Genomic DNA, 23,530 nt, shown 5'->3' on the forward strand with positions numbered 1-23,530 from the left:
AGAATGAAAATATTTGAAAAAAATTTCCCTAAAATTCCAAAAAACAAAACTTGAATTTGCCACCATGCACTAACAACTATTTACATAGCATTACATAACAACTATTTACATTTACATTGAATTAGGTATGGTAAGTAATCTAGGGATGATTTAAAGTATGCAGGACACCTATCCTTCTCAAACTATTCCCAAAAACTGAAGAGGAAGAAATGCTTCTGAACTCTTTCTATGAGGTCAGCATCACCCTGATGTCAAAACCAAAGACACCACAAAAAAAAGATAATTACAGGCCAATGTCACTGATGAACACAGACATAAAAGTCCTTAACAAAACACTAGCAAACCAAATTCAACAATACACTATAAGGATCATACCATGATCAAGTAGGATTTATCCCAGGGATGCAGGATGGTTCAACACCCACAAATCAATCAATGTGATACACCACATTAACAAACTGAAGAATAAAAATTATGATCATCTCAACAGATGCAGAAAAAACTGACAAAATTCAACATCCATTTATGATAAAAACTCTCAACAAAGTGGGTATAGAGAACAAACCTCAACATAATAAACGCCATTTATGACAAACCTAACATCACACTCAATGGTGAAAAGCTGAAAGCATTTCCTCTAAGATCAGAAACAAAGATGCCCACTCTCATCACTTTTACTTAACATAGTATTGGAAGTCCTAGCCACAGTAATCAGACAAGAAAAATAAAAGGAATACAAATTGCAAAGGAGGAAGTAAAACTGTCACTGTTTGCAGATGACATGATACCATACATATAAAAAAAATCCTAAAGATACCACTGAAAAAATATGAGAATAAATTAATTGACTAAAGTTTCAGGATACAAAATTAACATACAGAAATCTGATGTGTTTCTATACACTAAAAATGAACTATCAGAAAGAGGAATTAAGAAAACAATTCTATTTACAACTGCATCAGAAAGAAGAAAATACCTAGGAATAAATCTAGCCAAGGAGATAAAAGACCTGTACTTGGAAAACTAAAAGACACCAATGAAAGAAACTGAAGATGATACAAACAAATGGAAAGATATACCATGTTCATGGATTGGAAGAATTAATACTGTTAAAATCACAAATACTACCCAAGGCAATCTACAGATTAAATGTAATCTCTATCAAAACACCAATGGCATTTTTCACAGAACTAGAACAAATAATTCCAAAATGTGTATGGAAACACAGAAGACTCCAAATAGCCAAACCAATCTTGAGAAAGAACAACAAAACTAGAGGTATCACATGCCCTGATTTCAAAATATACTGCAAAGCTACAGTAATCAAAACAGTATGGTACTGGAACAAAAACAGACACATAGATCACTGGAACAGAAACCAGAGTGTCCAGAAATAAACCCATGCTTATATGGTTAATTAATCTACAACAAAGGAGGCAAGAATATACAAGGGGAAAAGACAGCTTCTTCAACAAATGGTGTTGGGACAACTGAACAGCTACATGCAAAAGAATCAAACTGGGTTACTTTCTCATACCATATACAAAAATAAACACAAAATGCATTAAAGACTTAAATGTAAGACCTGAAACCATAAAACTCCTAGAAGAAAACACAGGCAGTATGCTCTCTGACACTGGTGTTAGCAATATTTTTTTGGATATGTCTCCTTAGTCAAGCGAAAAAAAAGCAAAAATAAACAAATGGGACTACATCAAACTAAAAAGCTTCTGCACAGTGAAGGAAGTTATCAACAAAATGAAAAGGCAGCCTACTGAACAGGAAAAGATATTTGCAAATGATATATCTAACAAGGGGTTAATATCCAAAAATATACAAAGAACTCATACAACTCAACTTCAAAATGACAAACAACCTAATTAAAAAATGAGCAGAGCACCTCAATAGACATTTTTCCAAAGACAACATACAGATGGCCAACAGACACATGAAAAGATGTTCAACATCACTATCATCAAGGAAATGCAAATCAAAACCACAATGAGATATCAACTCACACCTGTCAGAATGGCTATTATCAAAAAGATAGCAGGTAAGTGTTGGTGAGGATGTGGAGAAAAGGGAACTCCTGTGCACTGTTGGTGGGAATGTAAATTGGTACATGGAAGATTGTATGAAGGATCCTCAAAAAATTAAAAATAGAACTATCATATGATCTAACAATTCCACTCCTGGATATTTATCCAGATAAAACAAAAACACTAATTTGAAAAGATATATACACCCCTATGTTCACTGCAGCATTATTTACAATAGCCCACATATGAAAGCAACCTAAGTATTCAATGATAGATGACTGGATAAAGAAGATGAAGTATATATTATATGTATGCATGTATGTGTATACACACATACATACACACACAATGGAATATTAATCATAAAAAAAGAATGAAATCCTGTCATTAGCAACAACATGGATGGACCTAGATTATGCTACGTGAAATACGTCAAACACAGAAAGACAAGTAATGCATGATTTCACTTATATGTGGAATCTAAACAAACAAACAAACATAACAAAACAGAAACAGATTAATAGATACAAAGAACTGGTGGTTGCCAAAGAGAAGGCGGGTAGGGGGATGAGTTAAATAGGTGAGGGAGATTAAAAGGTACAAACTTCCAGTTATAAAGTAAATAAGTCATGTGGATGTAATATACAGCATAGGGAATATAGCCAATAATATTGTAATAACTTTCTATGGTGAGAGATGGTAATCAGACTTATTGTGGTGATCATTTTGTAATGTATAAAAATATCAAATCAGTATACTGTACACTTGAATATTGTAAATCAATTATACTTCAAATAAAAAATAAAGTATAATGGGAGGATGTGTGTAGGTTATATGCAAATACTATTCCATTTTTTTTTAAACAGGAACTTTATTTTGTTTATTTTTGGCTGTGTTGGGTCTTCATTGCTGCGTGGGCTTTCTCTAGTTGAAACAAGCGGGGGCTACTCTTCGTTGTGGTTCACAGTCTTCTCATTGCAGTGGCTTCTTTTGTTGTAGAGCACAGGCTCTAGGCATGTGGGCTTCGGTAGTTGTGGCACATGGGCTCAGTAGCTGTGGCTCATGGGCTCTAGAGCTCAGGCTCAATAGCTGTGGTGCATGGGCTTAGTTGCTCCGCGGCATGTGGGATCTTCCCAGACCAGGGCTCGAACCTGTGTCCCCTGCACTGGCAGGCGGATTCTTAACCACTGCGCCACCAGGGAAGCCCCTTGCCATTTTACATAATGAACTTGAGCATCCTAGAAATTTGGTATCTGTCGGGGCGGGGGTTCTGAAACCCCTATCATAGTATTCCCTGTGGATACTGAGAGATGACTATACTCCTAGCACTTTTATTTTTAAATTTTTAGTCTTTGATTAATTTAGATCAAAATTTTTCTTGTTTTCTCTCCACATGACTATCCTTTCTTCCTTCACCATTTATTGAATAGTATACCTCTGAAATGTCACTCACTTTAATGTTTATGATCCTTTCTTTTTCTTTTTTAAGGATTTTCTTAGTTTTCCTGCTTCCTTATTTTCTTATTATCAATTTTAGTAGCATCTTGTCAAGGTCCCCCGAAATATTCTTTTGTTGTTTTTATTGACATCACATCTGTTGGTAAAATGTTACAAAACTCTTTCCTTGTCTATGAGAATTTGATCTTTGGTCCATGTTCTAGCTCAGGACCCTGGAAACCTGATAAAGGTAGCATGTAAATGATGTTACTAGACAACATTGTCTCTGGCAAAAATTATCCTGATTGGCATCTGAAGAAGTAATGATAAATTATAAATATCTAGTTGGAACCTATATATTTAGACTCTTTGAGTGTGGAGTCTGCTGTAATTAGACATATCCCTTGCAGGGACCCTGGAAACCATGTCTGGAATTTTATGAAAGATATTGACTCCTGTGGAGGCATGAAACTTCTAAGGCAGAACAGATCTGCAACCACTAAATGTGGACCTCTTTTTCCTTGCACTTGAGCTGTGACTTGAGAGACTAAAAATATAGCTAACACCCTGATGGTGGCGTGGCAGCATGACTCGCTACAACGACTCTGGCATAAAAGGAAGACCTTATGTTGTCTGCTGGCATGCTGTGCTTCCTGTCCCATATTCTTCTACATGATTCTGATGCCAAGTGTAGCTCACGGTAGTCTTATGAGTCTGAAAGTTTAGGTGAGTCTCAACAGATCCTCTCTCCATCCTACTGGATGTCAGAACAATAAATGAATAGATGAATTTAGGAAGAACTGACATCTTTATATATTCAGTCTTCCTTTCCAAATGCATTTATTTGTTCAAATCTTCTTTTGTAATTCTTGGGGTTTAAGACTCTCTCTGTATAAATCTTCCACATTTCTTGTTCTACGTTTCTTAAGTATATTCTTTGGTATTTTATGTTGCTGTTTTGAGTGCATGCTAATAAAAATGGGCATTTTTCTTCCATTATATCATCCAATGGGTAGTACATATCAAAGTTACCAATGGTACTCAGATACCCTATAATTTAAATTATTTTTTAGTTGATTTTCTTGAGTTTTGCATATATACAATCATAATGAAAATAGTGATAATTCTACTTCTTCTTATTAAGTTTTATACCTCTGATTCCTTTTTATTACCTAATTGCATTAGATAGTACCTCCAGATCAAGGGCAAATAACAGTGAGGATAATGGACATTCTTGCCTTTTCCCAGTTTTAATTAGAAAGCTTCCAATGTTTCTCCATTAAGCAAGATACTGGTTTGGGGGATATAACAGATATATTTTAGCATGCTAAGGAATTATAGATATATCCCTATTTTAATAAGAATTAAAAAAAATAATACCTGTATAATTATATCAAATGCCCCTTAAATATCTATGAGGATAATATTATATTTTTCCTACAGATCAATTAACATGGTGAATTATGCTAACCTAATCATTCTTGCATTCCTGGGTTAAATCACACTTAGTCAAAGTTTATGTTTATGGGCCACTGAGCTATGCTTGCTAATATTTTAACTTGGGATTTGGGGATTAATATTCACAGATGAGGCAGTTCTGAATTTATATATCAAGTGTTTTATTGATATACACATATGTGTATATATATGTGTGTAAATATATATATATCTCAGTGTATCAAGTCCTGTTCTATGACTTTACAAGTATAAACTCATTTAATCCTGTGAGTCTGGTACTATTAACTCCAGTTTATACATGAGAAAACTGAGGCATGGAGATTAAATGACTTGCCCATGTCACAATAGCTAGTAATCTGGTGCTAGGATTTAAACACAAAAGTTTAGTCCAGAGCCCATCCTGTACTCTGCTGCCTTTAATACTTTCGTGTAAAATTTTTGTTAGTTTTTCTTTTTTGGGCAGGGTGTTAAAAAGTACCAACGTTACACTCTTTTCATTAAAAAAGACCTTTTCCCTCTCAGCTCTGGAACAGATTAAATTGTATTGTTATGTTTTTAAAGGGTTGGTAAAATTCCTCTGTGAAACTTTATGTCCAGTGTTTTTAAAAGAGGAAACTCTTAGACAATCTTTGATGGCCTCTCAAGGCCTAAAAAGATCAAATCCAAACTACTAATCCTGGAATTTGAGAACCCAAAAACTTATTTGCTAATTCATTATATCACTCTTCCCTTCCTTCATTCTTACCAAGAAATCTTACATTCTAGCCATTGAAGTTTATTCAGTGTTCTCAGGTATTAAGTCACCTAGCTCTCTATGCTTCCCTACAGCTTTCTGAACAGACAAGATGAGATTTAGTAAACTGAACTACAACTATTTATACCTTTGCTTACTAGACTGTTAATTTATCTAAAGAAGAGATCTTGTCATTTCTATACCTCCAGCACCTAGCACAAGTGCCTAAAACACAACAGAACTGTTACATTTTTGTTGAAAAAATGAATGAGAATAAACGAAAATGAATCAATAAGTGGGGCTAGGAAGACAGGTCTCATCTGCAGAAGAGAATGGGAAGGAAAAAAAGATGTGTCTAAAGTGTAGTCTAAAATGAGAAGTACCTCTGAAGAAACATAGATGGAAGGTAGTCTCATTTTTATTTAGTAAAACTGTAAGTTTAAAAATATTAAATGGATTTACAATACTGAATTGAATTCATGTTTTAACTCTACAAAAATCTTCCTAAAATAATAAAAAAAGGGCTTCCCTGGTGGCGCAGTGGTTGAGAGTCCGCCTGCCAATGCAGGGAACACGGGTTCATGCCCTGATCTGGGAAGATCCCACATGCTGCGAAGTGGCTGGGCCCGTGAGCCATGGCCGCTGAGCCTGCGCGTCCGGAGCCTGTGCTCCGCAACGGGAGAGGCCACAACAGTGAGAGGCCCACGTACCGCAAAAATAAATAAATAAATAATAATAATAAAAGAAACAAAACTATGACTACCATAGGACTGTCATAACTTCACTACATATACATAAGGAAAAAGTTCAAGGGAAATATAAGTATTCTAAAATATTAATAGAAAATTGTGATTTTCTTCCTGCTTTTTGCACTTTACCCTACTGTTCAAATTTTTCCACAATGAGCATGAAACAAGTATGTAAATGTGTCTTTTATGTAGAAACACAAGATCTTAGATTTATCAAATGCCTAATTTTAAAAGATATTATATACTGTAAGAGAAAGAAATAATTCCAGTCATTTGAAAATGATAAATATAAAATAGCTTATCTTTCAAGTTCTGTGAGAAAACAGCTTCTTTAAAAGCACTGAGTACATCATTATACAAAAAGAGCTAGTATTAAGTTTCAAATCTGAATTTTTTAAAAAAGGATATAAAAGAGTGAAATGAAAATATTTAACAATTGATTTTTAGGATACAACTGGTAGATCTAGCAGCAAAAATTGCATAGGGAGCTACCATCATTTATTCTTGTCTAGTATTCTGTACTTTTTACTCTCTAAACTCTCAACCCACCTGGCTCACTCACTCTGCTGTTTGTAAATCTTCACCTTCTCTTCTCTCACATATAATCCTGTCAGCCCAAGATCACAGAATCCTTATATTTCCTTACTTCCTAACTTCTGCCTTTTATTCCCCCAAACCTAATTTTCAGGCCTCTTGAAGAGCGTCACATCCCCTTGCCAGATATTACTATAGTTCTTCCACTCCTATGGAATTCTATCTACAAGAATTCCCTACATAACTTTTCTTCCCATTTGTCCACATCTGACAGAGATGATTTCAAGGTTTCAAAAGAGATGCTTCTTTCACAACTCACAAAAAGGAGCACAAATACTGTTCTCCTTTTGCCTACTCTCCCAAAGAGGTCCCGTGCCTAATCCTCCTCATCATTGGCGCTGCATGTTTACTGCATGTGGATCTTCAAGTAATGCCTCTTGCTTACCATCATGATCTTTGAAAGAGGGTTCCGGAGGAATAGAAGAAGCAAGGGTCTTCTGTTGTGGTGTTATCAAAGAGAACACTACACGTTCGTATTACAAGAAAAAATTATTAACTGTATGTGGTGATGAATGTTAGCTAAGCTTATTATGATAATCACTTCACAATATATACATATATCAAATCATTGTGCTATACCTAAAACTAAGACTGTTATATGTCAATTATCTCTTAAAAAAAAAAAAGATTAATACTACAAAAATACTTTCTGGTCAGTACCAGAAACAGTAAGAACACTTCTATATTCTCAGAAAATCTTCATTCTCTGGGTCTGACTCTTATTATGTCAAATCACCTGAATGTGAACAGCAGACTTAGACAGCATGCACTAACATAAGGAAATGACAGGACCCTTTGCTAGAATCAAGTCCACACTTGGAATATCTTTTTCCTTTGGAGCTCTTCAAAGCTGCCACATTTCAACTGATTCTTAACTTTCCAATTATTAATACTTAACTTCTGGAAGGGCATTTCTTGCTTCTTTTGGTGTTGTCAGTTGCATGGCTTACCCCCACAGATCCACAATGATACAGAATTGCAGGTATGCAAATTTCTAACAGAGACATGCAGGTAAGTTCTTCAATAAGCCTAGATGACGCAAAATTTATAAGTACTGTCAACCACTATGAGCGCCACAAGAAAATCCTGAAAAGACTTAGAGCAATTTTAAAATTCCAAACTGAGTACATAAAATAGCAACTGATACTATTTTTAAAAATTAGAATGTTGTTTTTAAAATGCTTTAAGAACCCCTGTTCAACTAGACTCATTATGAAGAAAGCACTCCACAGGTAAAGTTTTGGAAGTACTGCACATTATATGCTAAAATTTGTTTGGCTATGAAAACCTTTGTGTGTAACATCTTTCAAGAGGATAATTTGTGAGGGTTCTATAGATTAGTAAACTTTATTTCAAATTATATTCTTCATATTACATTATCTTAAATAATACTAAATCAATACTTATGCTTAGAATTATAACAAAAATAAGCTACAAAAAAACCCCATTTGTTATATAAGAGGCATAACTGGATGGACTGTGAGCATATCATATTCCGAAATCCTACTCTGGGAATAGCCTAGAGTCAAAGATTATGCTCCATAAATCTAATTCCGTGGAAAGTACATGGTAGCAGAAACATACTTTCAAAATGACATGATCAGGATTCAACCTATTATAGTGATGGCAAATATGATTACTTACAAGTCAAGAGTCTCCTAACTGATATATGGCTGCCAGTCTTGCCCATCTCTAATCCATTCTTCTTTAGAATGCTACCAGCTATTTTTCGAAAAGAAATGATGGTGACATTCCCCTACTTCAAAACCTTTCCATAGTTCCCAAGGGCTTCAAAACGGGAAAATTCAAAATTTTTTTTTTTTTTTTTTTTTGTGGTACACGGGCCTCTCACTGTTGTGGCCTCTCCCACTGCGGAGCACAGGCTTCGGACGCGCAGGCTCAGCGGCCACGGCTCACGGGCCCAGCCGCTCCGCGGCATGTGGGATCTTCCCAGACCAGGGCACGAACCCGTGTCCCCTGCATCGGCAGGTGGACTCTCAACCACTGGGCCACCAGGGAAGCCCCAAAATTCTTAATGCTGCACATCTGGTTCCAGTCTACCTTTCCAAACTCTTCTGCCACTTCCATACCACCTGACCAGCTCCAGCTACACAAGGCAGTCATTATTCACAGATATCTGTTTCGTGCTTCTTTGCCTCTGGAATTGTCGTCCCCCTGTCTTCTCACCATTTGTTAAATTACTACTCATCTTTCAACACCCAACCCAAATGACTTTTCACATTGGCAATAATATAACATACTTTTCAAAAATGCATTTCACTCTTCATTTCAGCAAAGTCACCATTGTATTTAATTAAGGAACAGCAATTTTTTTCATCTATGAAGACCTGAATACTAATGACTTTGATTAGTTTATTTGTAGTGAATATCCTAAAACTCACTGCTCTCTCCTAGATTCAATTCTTAGATTCAATCCCTTAGATGCTGAATGAATACCAAATACGTCCTAGACACGGTCTTGCTCTTAAGTCTGGGACTAACACCTTTTCTACAGCTAGAGATGCATATGCAATAGGATGTTAAGTGGGATTTTTCCTCTTGTTCCAGACTTGTGGCTAAGATCCAAAGCTGAGGATAATTAAGCAGCTCTTCTAGCTTTAAGGAGCCAAGAGTAGTTGGTACCAGCTTCTCCTCTCAGGGCTTACTGAAAGTTTCATTTTTTTAAATCAATACTGTGATCAATATTCTAACACCTTTCCCTCAATGTAAATCTAAAAAGGCTAAAAAGAAAGGGGGGTTATTGGAATTTCAGGGAAACATAGAGTTTATGAAAAGAGGATATTCCCTCCCCTCTTACAGGAAAACGGCAGTGTCATCACTGAATCCAGAAGGTAAGAATCAAGGTTTGAGTTCATCTAAAAGAAAGGGAAACTGGTATTTCATTCCGTTTGGTTGTCTGTATAGGCAAAAGACTTACTGATTTGCAACTCTGTTATATGCACAGGGGAAAAGAGAAGTGGGGAAAAAGAGTGTGGTGGGAAGAGTCAGATAGAGAGATAGGCAAGACTTACCCACCTTGAGTTCTTGGGAACCAAGAGGTATGAAAAATGTAACCTTTCCCCCAGTGTGCTTGTAGGCCCTAGAACTGGCCATGGGAGGTAGATCTGATTGGGTAACGTCTTGAGGCAAAAAAAAGACATACATATCAGAGTCACACAGTATGAATGCCATCTGTCAGGTTTAGCCAGAAGGTGTAACCAAAGCAAGGGACTGCCAATGCCTATAGCCTTCTGCTCACTGTCAGCAGGGTCAGTTGGAGATACCACTTATCTTCATTTAGCCTACTGACAATGAATTTGAATAGTAGTGCTGAACAACCAAGAATATTGTCACCTCAGTACTGGCATATCACGTAGAATTCTGCCTCTCCTATATCACTTCTCTCAGTTTCAACACCAGAGGAAGAAACAGCACAAGAAAGAGGGCAGGCAGGGACTTCCTTGGTGGTGCAGTGGTTAAGAATCTGCCTGCCAAGGCAGGGGACACAGGTTCGACCCTGGGCCGGGAAGATCCCACATGCCATGGAGCAACTAAGCCCGTGCACCACAACTACTAAGCCTGCGCTCTAGAGCCCGTGAGCCACAACTACTGAGCCTGTGCTCTGGAGCCTGTGAGCCACAACTACTGAGCCCACGTGCCACAACTACTGAATGAAGCCTGCGTGCCTAGAGCCTGTACTCTGCAACAAAGACAAGCCACCACAATGAGAAGCCTGCGCACCACAACAAAGAGTAGTCCCCACTCGCCACAACTAGAGAAAGCCCACACGCAGCAATGAAGACCCAATGCAGCCAAAATATAAATAAATAAATAAATAATTTAAAAGAACAAAAACAAAAAAAACAACTCTTGGAGTCAGGTATGTTCTGGAATTTCAAAATTAAAAAAAAAAAAAAAACAAGGAAAAAAAGAGGGAGGGCAGAAGTGTGTGACAAAAAGAACCCACTCACTCACCCCCAAAGTTTTCAGCCCCAGATTAAGGTCTAGTCTGTCCTGGAAGAAAGTGATGAGTACTGGATCAAGCCTGTGGCTGATGTTATAATATGAAGATATAATATGAAGAGAACTAAGTCTTAAATACCAGACTAAGACTAGAGCATTTAAAAATTATGGAATAGTCAAAAGATGCTGTTAAGGTAGTTGATATCCAGGAGAAAAGGGGATTTTGACATGGTAGAGTTGGAAGGCAGTTACTAGATAAAAAGCAAAACCGACTGACATTTATATCCCAGCAAATTGACACCTTTAATGAACTGGTTACACATAGATGGATAGTCTTTGCAATTAGTTTCCATATATATTGGTGTTCCATCTCTCCATTCTTTTTTTTATATGAAATCCTGGTATGAGATCTATTATACTATTATTATTTAAGTCTAGAACCAGTCCATCAATTTGCTCACTACTACTTGCAGCACTGTCTAAAAAATGCTAAGTAGATAACAGTCATACTTCTACGTCTAGGAAGACACCATCAAAGTCACCGATAGAAATGGGCAAATAAGCATTTCTAATGATCGAGGATGCTAAAAACAGTAATAGGTTTTTATGTAATAAAGGAAGAGACTGATGAGAACAAAGCTCACAGAGCAGAAATTTATTTGATACCTTAATGCTTTCAATGTTCACCTTTCAATGATCCAACCAAAGAAGAAATCCACAAAGAGGCTTATTTGACAAAGAGGAAAAACCAGTATATTATAAATGGACATTGTTCAACTGCATGACACAGAGGAAAGAAAATAAAGGTTCTAAAGAGAGAGAGTAAGAGAAAAGCAAGTGAAGGCTGATCAGGAAGTGGGACCTGAATTGGGGCTGCACATGGAGGGTGGACAGGCATGGATGATAGACAGAGCAGAACAACTCCTGGATGGATGAGAGACAATAATGTAAAGTGGCTGTGACACATTGCAATATTAATACATACCGAGACTGAATTGCGGGTAATGCTCATAAATCTAACTGCAATTAGTACAGGTTTCTGGATTAGGAAGGACATGAAAAGGAAAGCAGAAGGTTAGAATGTACATGTCATTGCCCCATTAAAGAGGTTTAATCTTTCAATGGAATGAATATATCTGTCTTCTGCAGCATCAGCAAAAAAGCACAGCTTGTCTACCTGCTTTGAAAAGTAGCCTTATAGTAAAAGGTCTCTTCCTGTCTTCCCTGGATGGGCACTGCTAACTTGGGCCTCTCAGAAATGAGTTCATAAAAATTCGTACTACAGAAAGGGTTTTTTTTTTTTTTTTGCGATACGTGGGCCTCTCACTGTTGTGGCCTATTCCGTTGCAGAGCACAGGCTCCGGACGCGCAGGCCCAGTGGCCATGGCTCATGCGCCCAGCCGCTCCGCGGCATGTGGGATCTTCCTGGACCAGGGCAGGAACATCGTGTCCCCTGCATCGGCAGGCGGACTCTCAACCACTGCGCCACCAGGGAAGCCCAGGGTTTCACCTTTAAATGGGGTTTCTGTTTTCATTTCCTGGAGAAAAGATTCAGAACGTGTTCTGTGATGAGCTTTATTTAATACCTTTACTGACTGGAGAAATTCTGTGTTTATGTTTGTTTTTAGAGAACACCCTTCATTAACTTAATCTACAGACATTTGTTGTGCGCTTGTCCTGTGCCAGGCAGTTTAATAGTAAAGGAAGAAATGGAGTTACTTTAATGCTAACCTGAGTATAAACTACCAAGTATAGAGGAAGTATTGCTGGGCCTCTGCAAAAACATGGGCACAATGATGGGGAAGCCTGTTTCTCTTTAGAGATTTACTGGGGATCTGATTGGGTGTTCACTAATACAGTTTTGTTTTACAATTCAGGGGAAGGGTAGTAAATGGGCAATAATTAAACTTTAATGCAACAATAGGTTTCCAGTTATCTAGACCCTACTGATTATTGGTCAGTGTGAAATGGAGTTGTTTATATATAGGTCACCAGTTACAAAGGAAGATATTAAACAGACAAATGGGCAAGTGGAAGAAATAAATTATCATTTTTGTAAGGCTTTTTTCAAAACCTAGCAATAAACCCTCAAAGAAATCTTTATTTGATAATAGTAGACTCATAGTGGAGTTCTATATCCTATGACTCACATTCTTGCAAGTGAGTAAGTTCTCTACATCCCAGAACTATTGGCAGGACCACCAAAAGTGACATGGTTGAGGTTGGGAACAGACGGTGGAAGAAAGTAGACTCAAAAGTTAGGGTGGGTTACGTTTTCATAGAAAGGACAGGAAAAGAAAACAGGGCAAATTATTAAACCACCAACATTTTACCCAAATACTTGATTTTAAAAATTCTACATAGTTAACTGTATTCTGTGTATATAACTAAAGACAGCTCAAAGAACAAACATGAGGCATACATAGTACCCTGAGATAAGGTGACTTTTTTTTTTTTTCACTTGTTCCATGTGAAAAAGATTCGGAGAATAATCTCTCTCTACATATCATAATGTGTACTTAAAATCTGAGGAAGGCTCCCATTTCCCCCTGTGATTCCATGTCCTGCATCTTACCATTGATCTACGAATCAGTGACAGCCTGGTCTTTGCCTTATTCTCAGCAAATTCCAGGCTACTGATGTCTTTGAGACGAGCCTTATATTTATTCATTTGTTCCACAACAATCAGCTCCACACAGCTGAAACAGGAAAAGAGAAATGTTAAGTGCTGAAGTCAATCAAACAAATTGTAGCACCCACAGACTATTTTTCAGCTAAGTGTGGTAGATAGTTGGAGGATAAAAGAAAAATCAACATCCCTTATTTTATGAGCTCAGAGACAGGGTTTATAATGGTGGTTCACAACTTTGGCTGCACTTTAGTATCCATCTGAGGAGCAGCTGTAAGTCCCAATGCCTAGGCCACACCCCCGACCAATTAAATCACTCTCTGGGAATGGGACACAAACACTAGGCTTTTTGGGGGAAAGCTCCTTTTGCAGAAAAGGTTAAGAATCACCACTCTAGAAAGAAATCAGAGGTCCATGAAAAAAGGGCAAGGTGAAATACAGGAATATTGAAGTATTAAGACCAAAGGGATTCGGAGCCATAAGACTATAGTTATCGACTAGGTTACAGGAAAACAAAGTATATGTAACTTGGTAAAATGGTATTTTAAAAATACATTTGGAAACTATAATCATTCCTAAAGAAAAGCCAAATTTAAAAAATAAGGCCCTTCAAAACAAATGATGCTTAGGTGAATAGAACCTAAAGGAATTTTTCATCTTCAGCATAAAAAAGTCCAGTGGCACCTAGCAATCTTATTAAAAACATATGAACTTAAAAAAAAAAAAAATCATTTGCTAGGGGAATTCCCTGGTGGTCCAGTGGTTAGGACTCTGCACTTCCACTGCAGGGGGCCCGGGTTCGATCCCTGGTCGGGGAACTAAGATCCCTGCAAGACATGCAGCATGGTCAAAAAAAGAAAAAGGAAAAAAAAAGAAATCATTCACTATGTTTGATATCTGGATAAAGTGACTACACTGACTCAGAAGTCCCTGGGGTCTTGTAGAGGTGATGGTGACTGGCCTTACGTGGTAGTCTTACTGATGTCCTGCACACTTTGTAGTGGGTCGATGGTGTCAGGGCAGCGGAGAATGCAGGGTGCAAATACAATGGCCAAAGCATTAGCAGACATTCGATTAGTGTCTTCCTGTAGAGCAATCCTAAGAAACAAAAAAACCAAGTGAAACTAGGATGAAAAAGGAAAATTGCAGGGAGGTAGGCAGAAGAGATGAGAGAAAGAAGATCAATGACATCAACTGCATACTACTGGAAAGATGTTCCTATCAGTTGAAGGAAGATACTGTAGACTTTTCCCAAATCTGTTCCTTTGCCTCTGGAAAGTGTACTTTTACTCTGTTCCTTGAAGCAATTCAGGCAAGCAGATAGCTGATCAAGGAAAAATTTGTGACTCACTGCCCCAGGTCACCGTTACTAGATGATACATGTCTACAGAATGTAGACACTTTAAGGCATTTTCAAACAGTCATATAAGATATTTATCCAAAGAAAAAGGTGGCTTTCTTCCCAACTATTGCTAATATTTACAATCAGAAGAAGAGAGACTACCCCTGAATTGTCTTTTGTCAGTCAATTCCTGAGCTCCGTCTGAACCCTCCTCCTATGAATTAGGTTATGTCAAAAGACAAACAGCCTTTCTAGCTCCGGAGTTGGGTACAGGCTAGGCTACATAGTGCCACCATGAGACTGAGGTGTTACATGGCTCAAACAGGGCAGAGAAGCACCTGCCATGCAATCTAACTCAGCTGAGGATTTCTGCTCCAAGGAATCATAACCACCTGTTTGAGGCATTGACTTTATCAACAGGAAAAAAAAAGATCTGTCAGTTTTTCATACGAAGGAGCTCTTCATTTATTTAAAAGAATCCAAGAGAAACTGTTACGTGTTCCTTTGTTTCTTGAAGTTACCTGACTAGATGAAAGATGAGGCGTTCCAGTGTATTGAGATGAGTTCGGGAGAGCTGGTCAATCACAGAGTATACACCACGGATTGTCTCCTTCCTCTCCTGAAGGCCTGAAAGCAGTAAGAGCAGCAAATAAGAATGAATATCCTCTCTTATACACTACATACTCCTTCTGGACAGACACTAGGTAGCAAGGGAGACTGGCTCTAGGGTTGATTTTTAGGAGTTTTAGCTATACCTGTATAGCAGAAGAACAACTCACAGTTACCAATAATCTCCCTTTGCTTGAGTTCTATACTCTCTAAGCAGTCTCATGAGTTTTAATCTATAGCCCAGTAATTTTTGATTATAGCAAGGGGCAAGAGATGCCCTAGTTTTTCAGGCATTTTGTGGCAAACCAATTCCCCATTAAAATTAATCAACTGTTAGATAAGTTATAAATCAGTCTTATGGGAATTGAGGAGTCAGGCCTCAGGGCCTAAACACTTGTAGGTAGGCCCTAATCAATATCCTACACATCTGTAGCACCGAAAAACTAAACCAACATGTTAGTCATGGCTTAAAATAGATAGCCAACTTTACACTGGGTTCTTGCCTAGATTCACAATTTAAATGAATATAAATCTCCTATTTAATTTTTAAATTTGTTTATAACCTTAGTCTTTCAATCTCTTTGTAAGAAGCAACTAGGTGACCTGCTCAGAAAGTTTTTAGGACACTGACCTTTTAATGAGTTTCTAAAAAGGTTAACATTTGAATAGGTGAGAGTTCACTGGCAGTTTTGTACTGACTGTATCACTTTTGGATCTATATGAACTAAACCAACTGAGAGGATGGCTAAATAATCTAATATGAAGATGGCATTCCTTTCCCAAGTGCAGGCCTTCCCTGAACCCAGGAAGCCTGTGCTTACCCATAGCTCGAAGAAATTCCTCATAGAGTTCAAAGGTCATGAGTGGATTGGGCAAATCACGAAGCCATTGTTTGAATACACTTGCAATGACGTGTATGTTATAGTCATCTAGGTTTACATTCTCAGCATCTATTCAGAGACAGGAGTTAGATAAGAAAGCCAAAACATGCAGAGAGTCAAATAATTCACTTTAGAAACTACCATGACGGAAAAATGCCTTCATGTTCTTAATCAGACTATCTTCTACAATCTAATTCCATGCTTTGGAACAGTGCTCCTACTGTGGTAAAGGAACAGTTCTTGTTTGTTGGTTGTTTTTCAAATGTCGCGGACTGACAGATGTGTAAAATAAGATCACAAGTTTTCATGTCAAGGCACTGTTAAATTGCTATAAATGTTTCTAAATGCTTTTTCTCAATTTCTGTACTTCTCTTGTGGATTGGTCTATGAACGATACTTCTAGTAGTGATGCTTCAGATGACAAACATAAAAAAGGCCCAAAGGACAGTTTCTAAAAGTCAAACTGATTTTAAGTCATTCTCAGAGATGAAATGACAGTGATAATTAAGCTTAGGAAATATAAAGAAAATCTTTACTCTGCTTCACTTATAAACTCCCCAGGGTTATACATGAGATGATTGCGATGATATAGGATGAATGATGCCTGTGCGTAGATTCTTGGTGACACAAGGACAAACTTTGCACCTACATGTGATTCAAAAAGATCTATTCCTGGGAATTCCCTGGTGGTCCAGTGGTTAGAACTCCGTGCTTTCACTGCCGAGGGCCCAGGCTCAATCCCTGGACGGGGAACTAAGATCCCACAAGCCGTGCAGTGTGACAAAAAAAAAAAAAATCTATTCCTTTCTAATAGTGGTGAAGAGTAGAAGTTGAACATAAAGCCAAAGTCAAACTTCTGCATACATTCCAGGACTCAGGCTAGAGCTCTACACAGATACATGTTCAGTTCACTACTTATCCATTTAAATAACTATTGCATCAATGTAGGAAGGCAAGAATATGCATCAGAAAGAGCACCACTTGGAATCAGAATAACAGAGACTAACAGGCAATAATTTAGATTATGGGTTAAATGCCAGCTTTGTCACTTATTGGTGGTGAGTCTTTGGGCAAGATCCTCTGTAAGCCTCAGTTTCTTCATCTGTAAACAGGGATAATAAACACTGTTTGGGAAGATTAGTACAAAGATCTGTTGTGAAAATTAATACAAAAACATCAGCACAGTGCCCTGCATCTCATCAACAGCTCATTATTCAATCTCCCTGAACCTAAATTTTCTTCTTTGTAAATTAAAGACATGATCTTACCAGACTGTTAAAAAAAGATTAAATGAGATCTGTCTGAAGTACCTAATAATGCCTGTACAAATGATATGCAATGTATGTTTGCTGAATTGACCACATAAAAACAAAGACTCTTTTGAAAGCTACAAATGATAAAACAAGCACCACAGAAAAGACTGCACTCTGGCTGCAAGAAAATGATCAACATGTAATGAAAACTAAGAGCGCAAGATGACCTATTTAAATAAAATTATTTGGTCTTGATTTAGAGGGCACTATCTTACCTGTATCTAGACCTTGTCGAAGCTCCTTGATTTTATTAGTTGAACCAGACTTTCGGTAAATACCTTCTGTGTATAATCCATGCATTTCAATGTAGTTTATGAGTTTTTCCACCACCAAAGGAACAGTTCGGTCTTCACTGGTCAAACGGGATAATTCAACCCCAAACTGTCGAGATGATAGCTCTGGATCATACTAAATGGAAAATAATTTTTGTTTCCAAATACATTCAAACATTGTTAAATATGTTTATCCAATTCTTTAAGAGTAACTACTTTTTATTTTCCTCAAGTTTTACAAGCATAGTTATGAAAGCTGGGAGAAAAGGGAATTATGATAAATGCTGAGAGTATAAATATATGAGCTGTTAGTTTCAATCTTCTTCCACTAGGAATCCTCCTGACCCCTGCCAAATAATGGGGCAGAATGGAGGCAGTGGCAACAGATTACTGTTTCCCTTTCTATTAAAAAAAATCTCTTCATGTAAAGATGGGATGTGGGCAAAGGAGAAAGGGGATAGACTTTGTATGTTAAACATTCACCAAGTACCATTTGAAAATCTGTTGATTTAAAATTAATTAGTTGTCAATAATTTCTGAAGCATAAGAACGCTTCAGTGTTTATGTAAACTTAAGGGAAGTTTAACTGACTATTGATGTCATAGCTAAAGGCAGAGGCATATATTGTCACTATATGAATTAGGTTATTTCATATTTGCAACTAGATTATAGCTGGGAATAGGAATATCACCTTTCTATCTCAGAGGGTTATTGTAAAAATTAAGTTACAGGTGAACATACAAAGCACAGTATCTGGTATATGGCAAATGCTTAATAAATTGTTAAAAGAAATAAAATAATGTTTGCTGCAATAATTAAAACAAAATAACTTTAGCCAATCTTCTTCCTATTACTATGACACACACATGCACATGTATAATCTATTTATTTAAATGTTATGGCTATCCCTAGGGCACTGGGAATGTTAATAGTAAGACCTGTGAAAGCAAAAAAAAATTCTTGAAGGTATTAAACAAAAACTTCAAAATAGTTTTATTTGAAACCAACTAATCTAAAGCAAACATGCTAAAAATTTCTATTTCTTGAAATTAAGGGAAAAATTAATTTTACTATTCTCAACTGAGAAAAAGTGAACTCTGAGTTCTTATTGTAAAATCAATATATGTTTTTAGTTATTTTCTTTTTTTCTTCTGCGGGAAGGGGTGGCAGGGTGTCTTTAATTATTTTCTGTCCGAAGTAATTTCCTTGTATATTTTAAATAAAGTTTTATTGAAATATGACACATATATTAAAAAGTATATAAATCATTAAGTGTACAGCTTGACAGACTTAGAAAAAATGAATGCACACTTCTTACCAGAACCCAAATCAAGAAATAGAATATAACCAGCAGTTATCTCCCTCTCAAGACCCTCCCAACTACTATGCATTTCACCTTTCACAAATAACCAGTATCTGTATTTCTATCACTACAAATTAGTCTTAACTGCTTTTGAACATTACATTAATGGTAACATATAATATGCATTCCATGAGTTAAGTTTCATTTATTCTTGAACTTTATTTATTTTTGAATAATACAGTATGTATTCTTGTTTCTGGCTTCTTTCACTCAACATTATGTTTGTGAGTACCAACAGTTTAATCTCACTGCCATATTGCATTCCATTATACAAATATACCACAATTTATTTACTCATTCTACTGTTGATGGACATTCAGGTTTCTTTCAGTTTGGGGATATTTCAAATAGTGCTGATATAAATGTTCTTTTGTCTTTTGGCACAGATATCTATGTATATATGTTGGGTATATATCTTAGAGTGGCACTGCTAAGTCATGAGAAATGCTTATGTTCAGGTTTGATAGGTACTGCCAAATAATTTCAAGAGCTGTTAGGTTAACTCAAACTCCTACCAGTAATGTATGAAAGTTCCAATTGCTTTATATTCTTGTTAAGATGTTTTTCATTTTAGCTATTCTAGTGGGTATATACCTCACTATGATTGCAATTTGCATTTCCCTGATGATTAGTGAAGTTGGTCACCTTTTCATATGTTTATTGGTCATTTGGAAATCCTCTCTCGTGAGGTGCTTGCTTAAATTATGCGCTCATTTTTCCACAGAGTTGACCATCTCTTTCTTACTGACTTGTAGATGCTTTTTAGATATTGTAGATCCAAGCTGCAAATATCTTCTTCCACTCTGTGGTTGATTTTTTTTTCTTTGAATAGTGAGTGTTTTTTGAAATTTATCTAAAACTTTTTTTGTATTTATTGAGATGACCATATTTTTTTCTTTATTAGTTCAATATGGTGAATTACATCAACTGATTTTTGAATGATTTTTTCAAAAAAACTGATTTTTTCCATAAACCAACTTTGCATTTATGGATTAAAAACCAACTTTATCGGGCTTCCCTGGTGGCGCAGTGGTTGAGAGTCCGCCTGCCGATGCAGGGGACACGGGTTCATGCCCCAGTCCGGGAAGATCCCACATGCCGTGGAGCGGCTGAGCCCATGAGCCATGGCTGCTGAGCCTGCGCATCCAGAGCCTGTGCTCCGCAACGGGAGAGGCCACAACAGTGAGAGGCCCGCGTACCGCAAAAAAACCCCCCAAAAAACAAAAAAAACCCAACTTTATCATGAAGTCTTTTTTTTTCATCTGTCATTAGCACAGATTCAATGTACTAACATTTTGGTTAAGGCTTTTACATCTAAGCTTATGATACAGCCTGAACTGAAATTTTCCTTTATCCTTTTCATGATTGACTTCAAGGTTTCACTATCTTCATTCGTCAATTTGGGAAAAAAGTACTGAAGTATTTACTCTTTACCATTCTCTGGCAGAGTCTGTAAAAGACTGGTGTTGTTTCTTCCTTAAACACTGGGAAATATTCAACGGCAAAACCATCTGGGCCTGAAGATGTCTTTGTGAGAAGCTTTTTCAACTACAGATTCTATTTTAATAGATATAACTCTTTAGATTTTCTATTTTTCCTTGACTTAGTTTAACTTAGTTGTGTTTTTGTGGGAATTTGCCCAATTAATCTAAAATGTCAAATTTATTAGCATCAAGGTGTCCATAATAGCCTTTTATTTTCCTTTTAATGTTTGCAGTATCTGCGGTGTATGTTTTTCTTCTTGTGAATGATTTGGTTTTTTAAAAATTCTCTTTATTGATCACTCTTGCTAAGAGTTTATGCATTGTCTTTTCAAAGAACTAAAATTTAGCTTTGTAGCTTTTTATCTTTTGTATAAATGTTTTTCATTTCATTTATTTAACTTTATTATCTTCTTTCTATTGCCTTTGGGTTTAATTTGCTGGGTTTTCTTTTCCTACCTTCGACAGATAGAAGTTTATATAATTTCTATCCTTGTATCCTTTCTAATGTGTATTATAATGTATTGTACATTAATATATTATTAATGTATATTAATATATACTTAAAGCTATAAATATTCCTCTAATCACAAATTTAGCTATACCCACACTTTCGTTGTGTCATACTTTCCTCATCACTTCGTTCAAAATATTTTTCCATTTTCATTTGAGGATTGTCTACTTATCTTTATGTTGATTTATAGCTTAATTTTATTCTGGTCAAAGAATATACTCTCAAAATATTCAATCCTCTGAAATCTGTAGGGACTTGTTTAATGGCCCAACATATGATCAATTTTGTCAAATGTTCCATGTGCAGTTGAAAAGACTGTGTATTCAGGCAGTTGTAAGATGCAGGGTTCAACACACATCAAGTAGATAAGATATTTTTGTTTTTTTTTTTTTGCAGTACGCGGGCCTCTCACTGTTGTGGCCTCTCCCATTGCGGAGCACAGGCTCCGGACGCGCAGGCTCAGTGGCCATGGCTCACGGGCCCAGCCGCTCCGCGGCATGTGGGATCTTCCCAGACCGGGGCACGAACTCGTGTCCCCTGCAACGGCAGGTGGACTCTCAACCACTGCGCCACCAGGGAAGCCCCAAGTAGATAAGATTTTTAAGTGTGTTTTTTAAATCAGTTGCATCCTTACTGAATTTTTGTCTTCCAGGTATTGAAGCTATAGTAACAGACTCTTCTAAAGTTAGAATTTTTATAGCTCCCTAATGGCTTGACCATTTCATCATTATGAAACATCTTTACCTGAAGTAATGTTTGTCGTCCTAAAGTACATTTTAGTATTATTACAGCTACACCACTTTTCTATTGGTTAGTCTCTGCATGCTATATCTATCTATCCTTTTGCTTTCAACCTTCTGTATTTTTTTAAAACATATTTAAGTATGTTTCTTGTAAATAGCATATCATTGAGATTTTTCAGTTGGTTTTATCGTAGTCTTTTAAAAAATTATTTATTTATTCTGGCTGCGCCAGGTCTTAGTTGCAGCACATGGGATCTTTGTTGCGGAATGCGGGATCTTTAGTTGCGCCATGCAGACTTCTTAGTTGTGGCATACGGACTCTTAGTTGCGACATGTGGGCTTCTTAGTTGTGGCATGCGGACTTCTTAGCTGCGGCATGCATGTGGGATCTAGTTCCCTGACCAGGGATCGAACCCAGGCCCCCTGCATTGGGAGCACAGAGTGTTACCCACTGGACATCCAGGGAAGTCCCTATCCTAGTCTCTTTTTGTTTTTAATATATATATTTTTTGGCTGCATCAGGTCATTGAGGCATGGGGGCTCAGCATGCGGTCTCTTCGTTGCGGAGCTTGGGTTTCTCTCTAGTTGTGGTGTGTGGGTTTTCTCTCTCTAGTTGTGACGTGTGGGCTTAGTTGCCCTGCAGCATGTGGGAACTTAGCTCCCTGACCAGGGATCGAACCTGTGTCCCCTGCATTGGAAGGCAGATTCTTTACCACTGGACCACCAGGGAAGTCCCTATCCTAGTCTTTTAATTGGAAGTATTTGGTCTATTAACATTTAATGTAATCACCAATATATTTGGACTTATATCTATCAATCCACTATTTATTTTCTTTGACCTGATTTATGATTCTGTTTCTCTCATTTCTCATCTTCTCTTAGATTAATCAAGTACTTTTTGTTTTTCCGTTTTCCCACCTTTATTAGCTTTTTAGCTATTATATTCATTTGCTATTCTTTTAGTGGCTACTTTAAAGACTACAACAAATACTCATAACATATTTAAGTCAAATATATTTATTTTTGGCTGCGTTGGGTCTTCGTTGCTGTGCGCGGGCTTTCTCTAGTTGCGACGAGTGGGGGCTACTCTTCCCTTGTGGTGTGCAGGCTTCTCATTGCAGTGGCTTCTCTTGTTGAGGACCACGGGCTCTAGGCACACAGGCTTCAGTAGTTGTGGCACGCGGGCTCAGTAGTTGTGGCTCGTGGGCTCTAGAGCACAGGCTCAGTAGTTGTGGCACACAGGCTTAGTTGCTCTGCAGCATGTGGGGTCTTCCTGGACCAGGGCTGGAACCCATGTCCCCTGCACTGGCAGGCAGATTCTTAACCACTGCGCCACCACTTCTCAGATAATCCAGGGACCTTGGAATAGTTTAACTTCATTTTCCCAACCACCCTGGTGGTGGTGTTGTC

General features: G+C 37.3%; 1 protein-coding gene and 1 non-coding gene across 2 annotated transcripts in view; one reads left to right on the forward strand and one right to left on the reverse strand.

Moving 5' to 3' along the window:
* Positions 1-23,530, reverse strand: part of MYO9A (myosin IXA) — a 216,825-nt gene that overhangs the window by 13,313 nt on the left and 179,982 nt on the right. Inside the window, exons 34-38 of the mRNA XM_065900167.1 lie at positions 17,963-18,155; positions 16,375-16,503; positions 15,466-15,571; positions 14,569-14,700; positions 13,549-13,672 (exon numbers count right to left, since the gene is read on the reverse strand). Coding sequence (XP_065756239.1) covers positions 13,549-13,672; positions 14,569-14,700; positions 15,466-15,571; positions 16,375-16,503; positions 17,963-18,155 — 684 coding nt within the window. The remainder of the gene's footprint in view (positions 1-13,548; positions 13,673-14,568; positions 14,701-15,465; positions 15,572-16,374; positions 16,504-17,962; positions 18,156-23,530) is intronic.
* On the forward strand, positions 14,348-14,420 carry TRNAG-UCC (transfer RNA glycine (anticodon UCC)). The gene has a single exon. It is a non-coding gene; the product is annotated as a tRNA-Gly (tRNA).

This window comes from Phocoena phocoena, chromosome 2 (genome assembly GCF_963924675.1).
Source record: "Phocoena phocoena chromosome 2, mPhoPho1.1, whole genome shotgun sequence".
NCBI classification, from domain to species: Eukaryota; Metazoa; Chordata; class Mammalia; order Artiodactyla; family Phocoenidae; genus Phocoena; species Phocoena phocoena.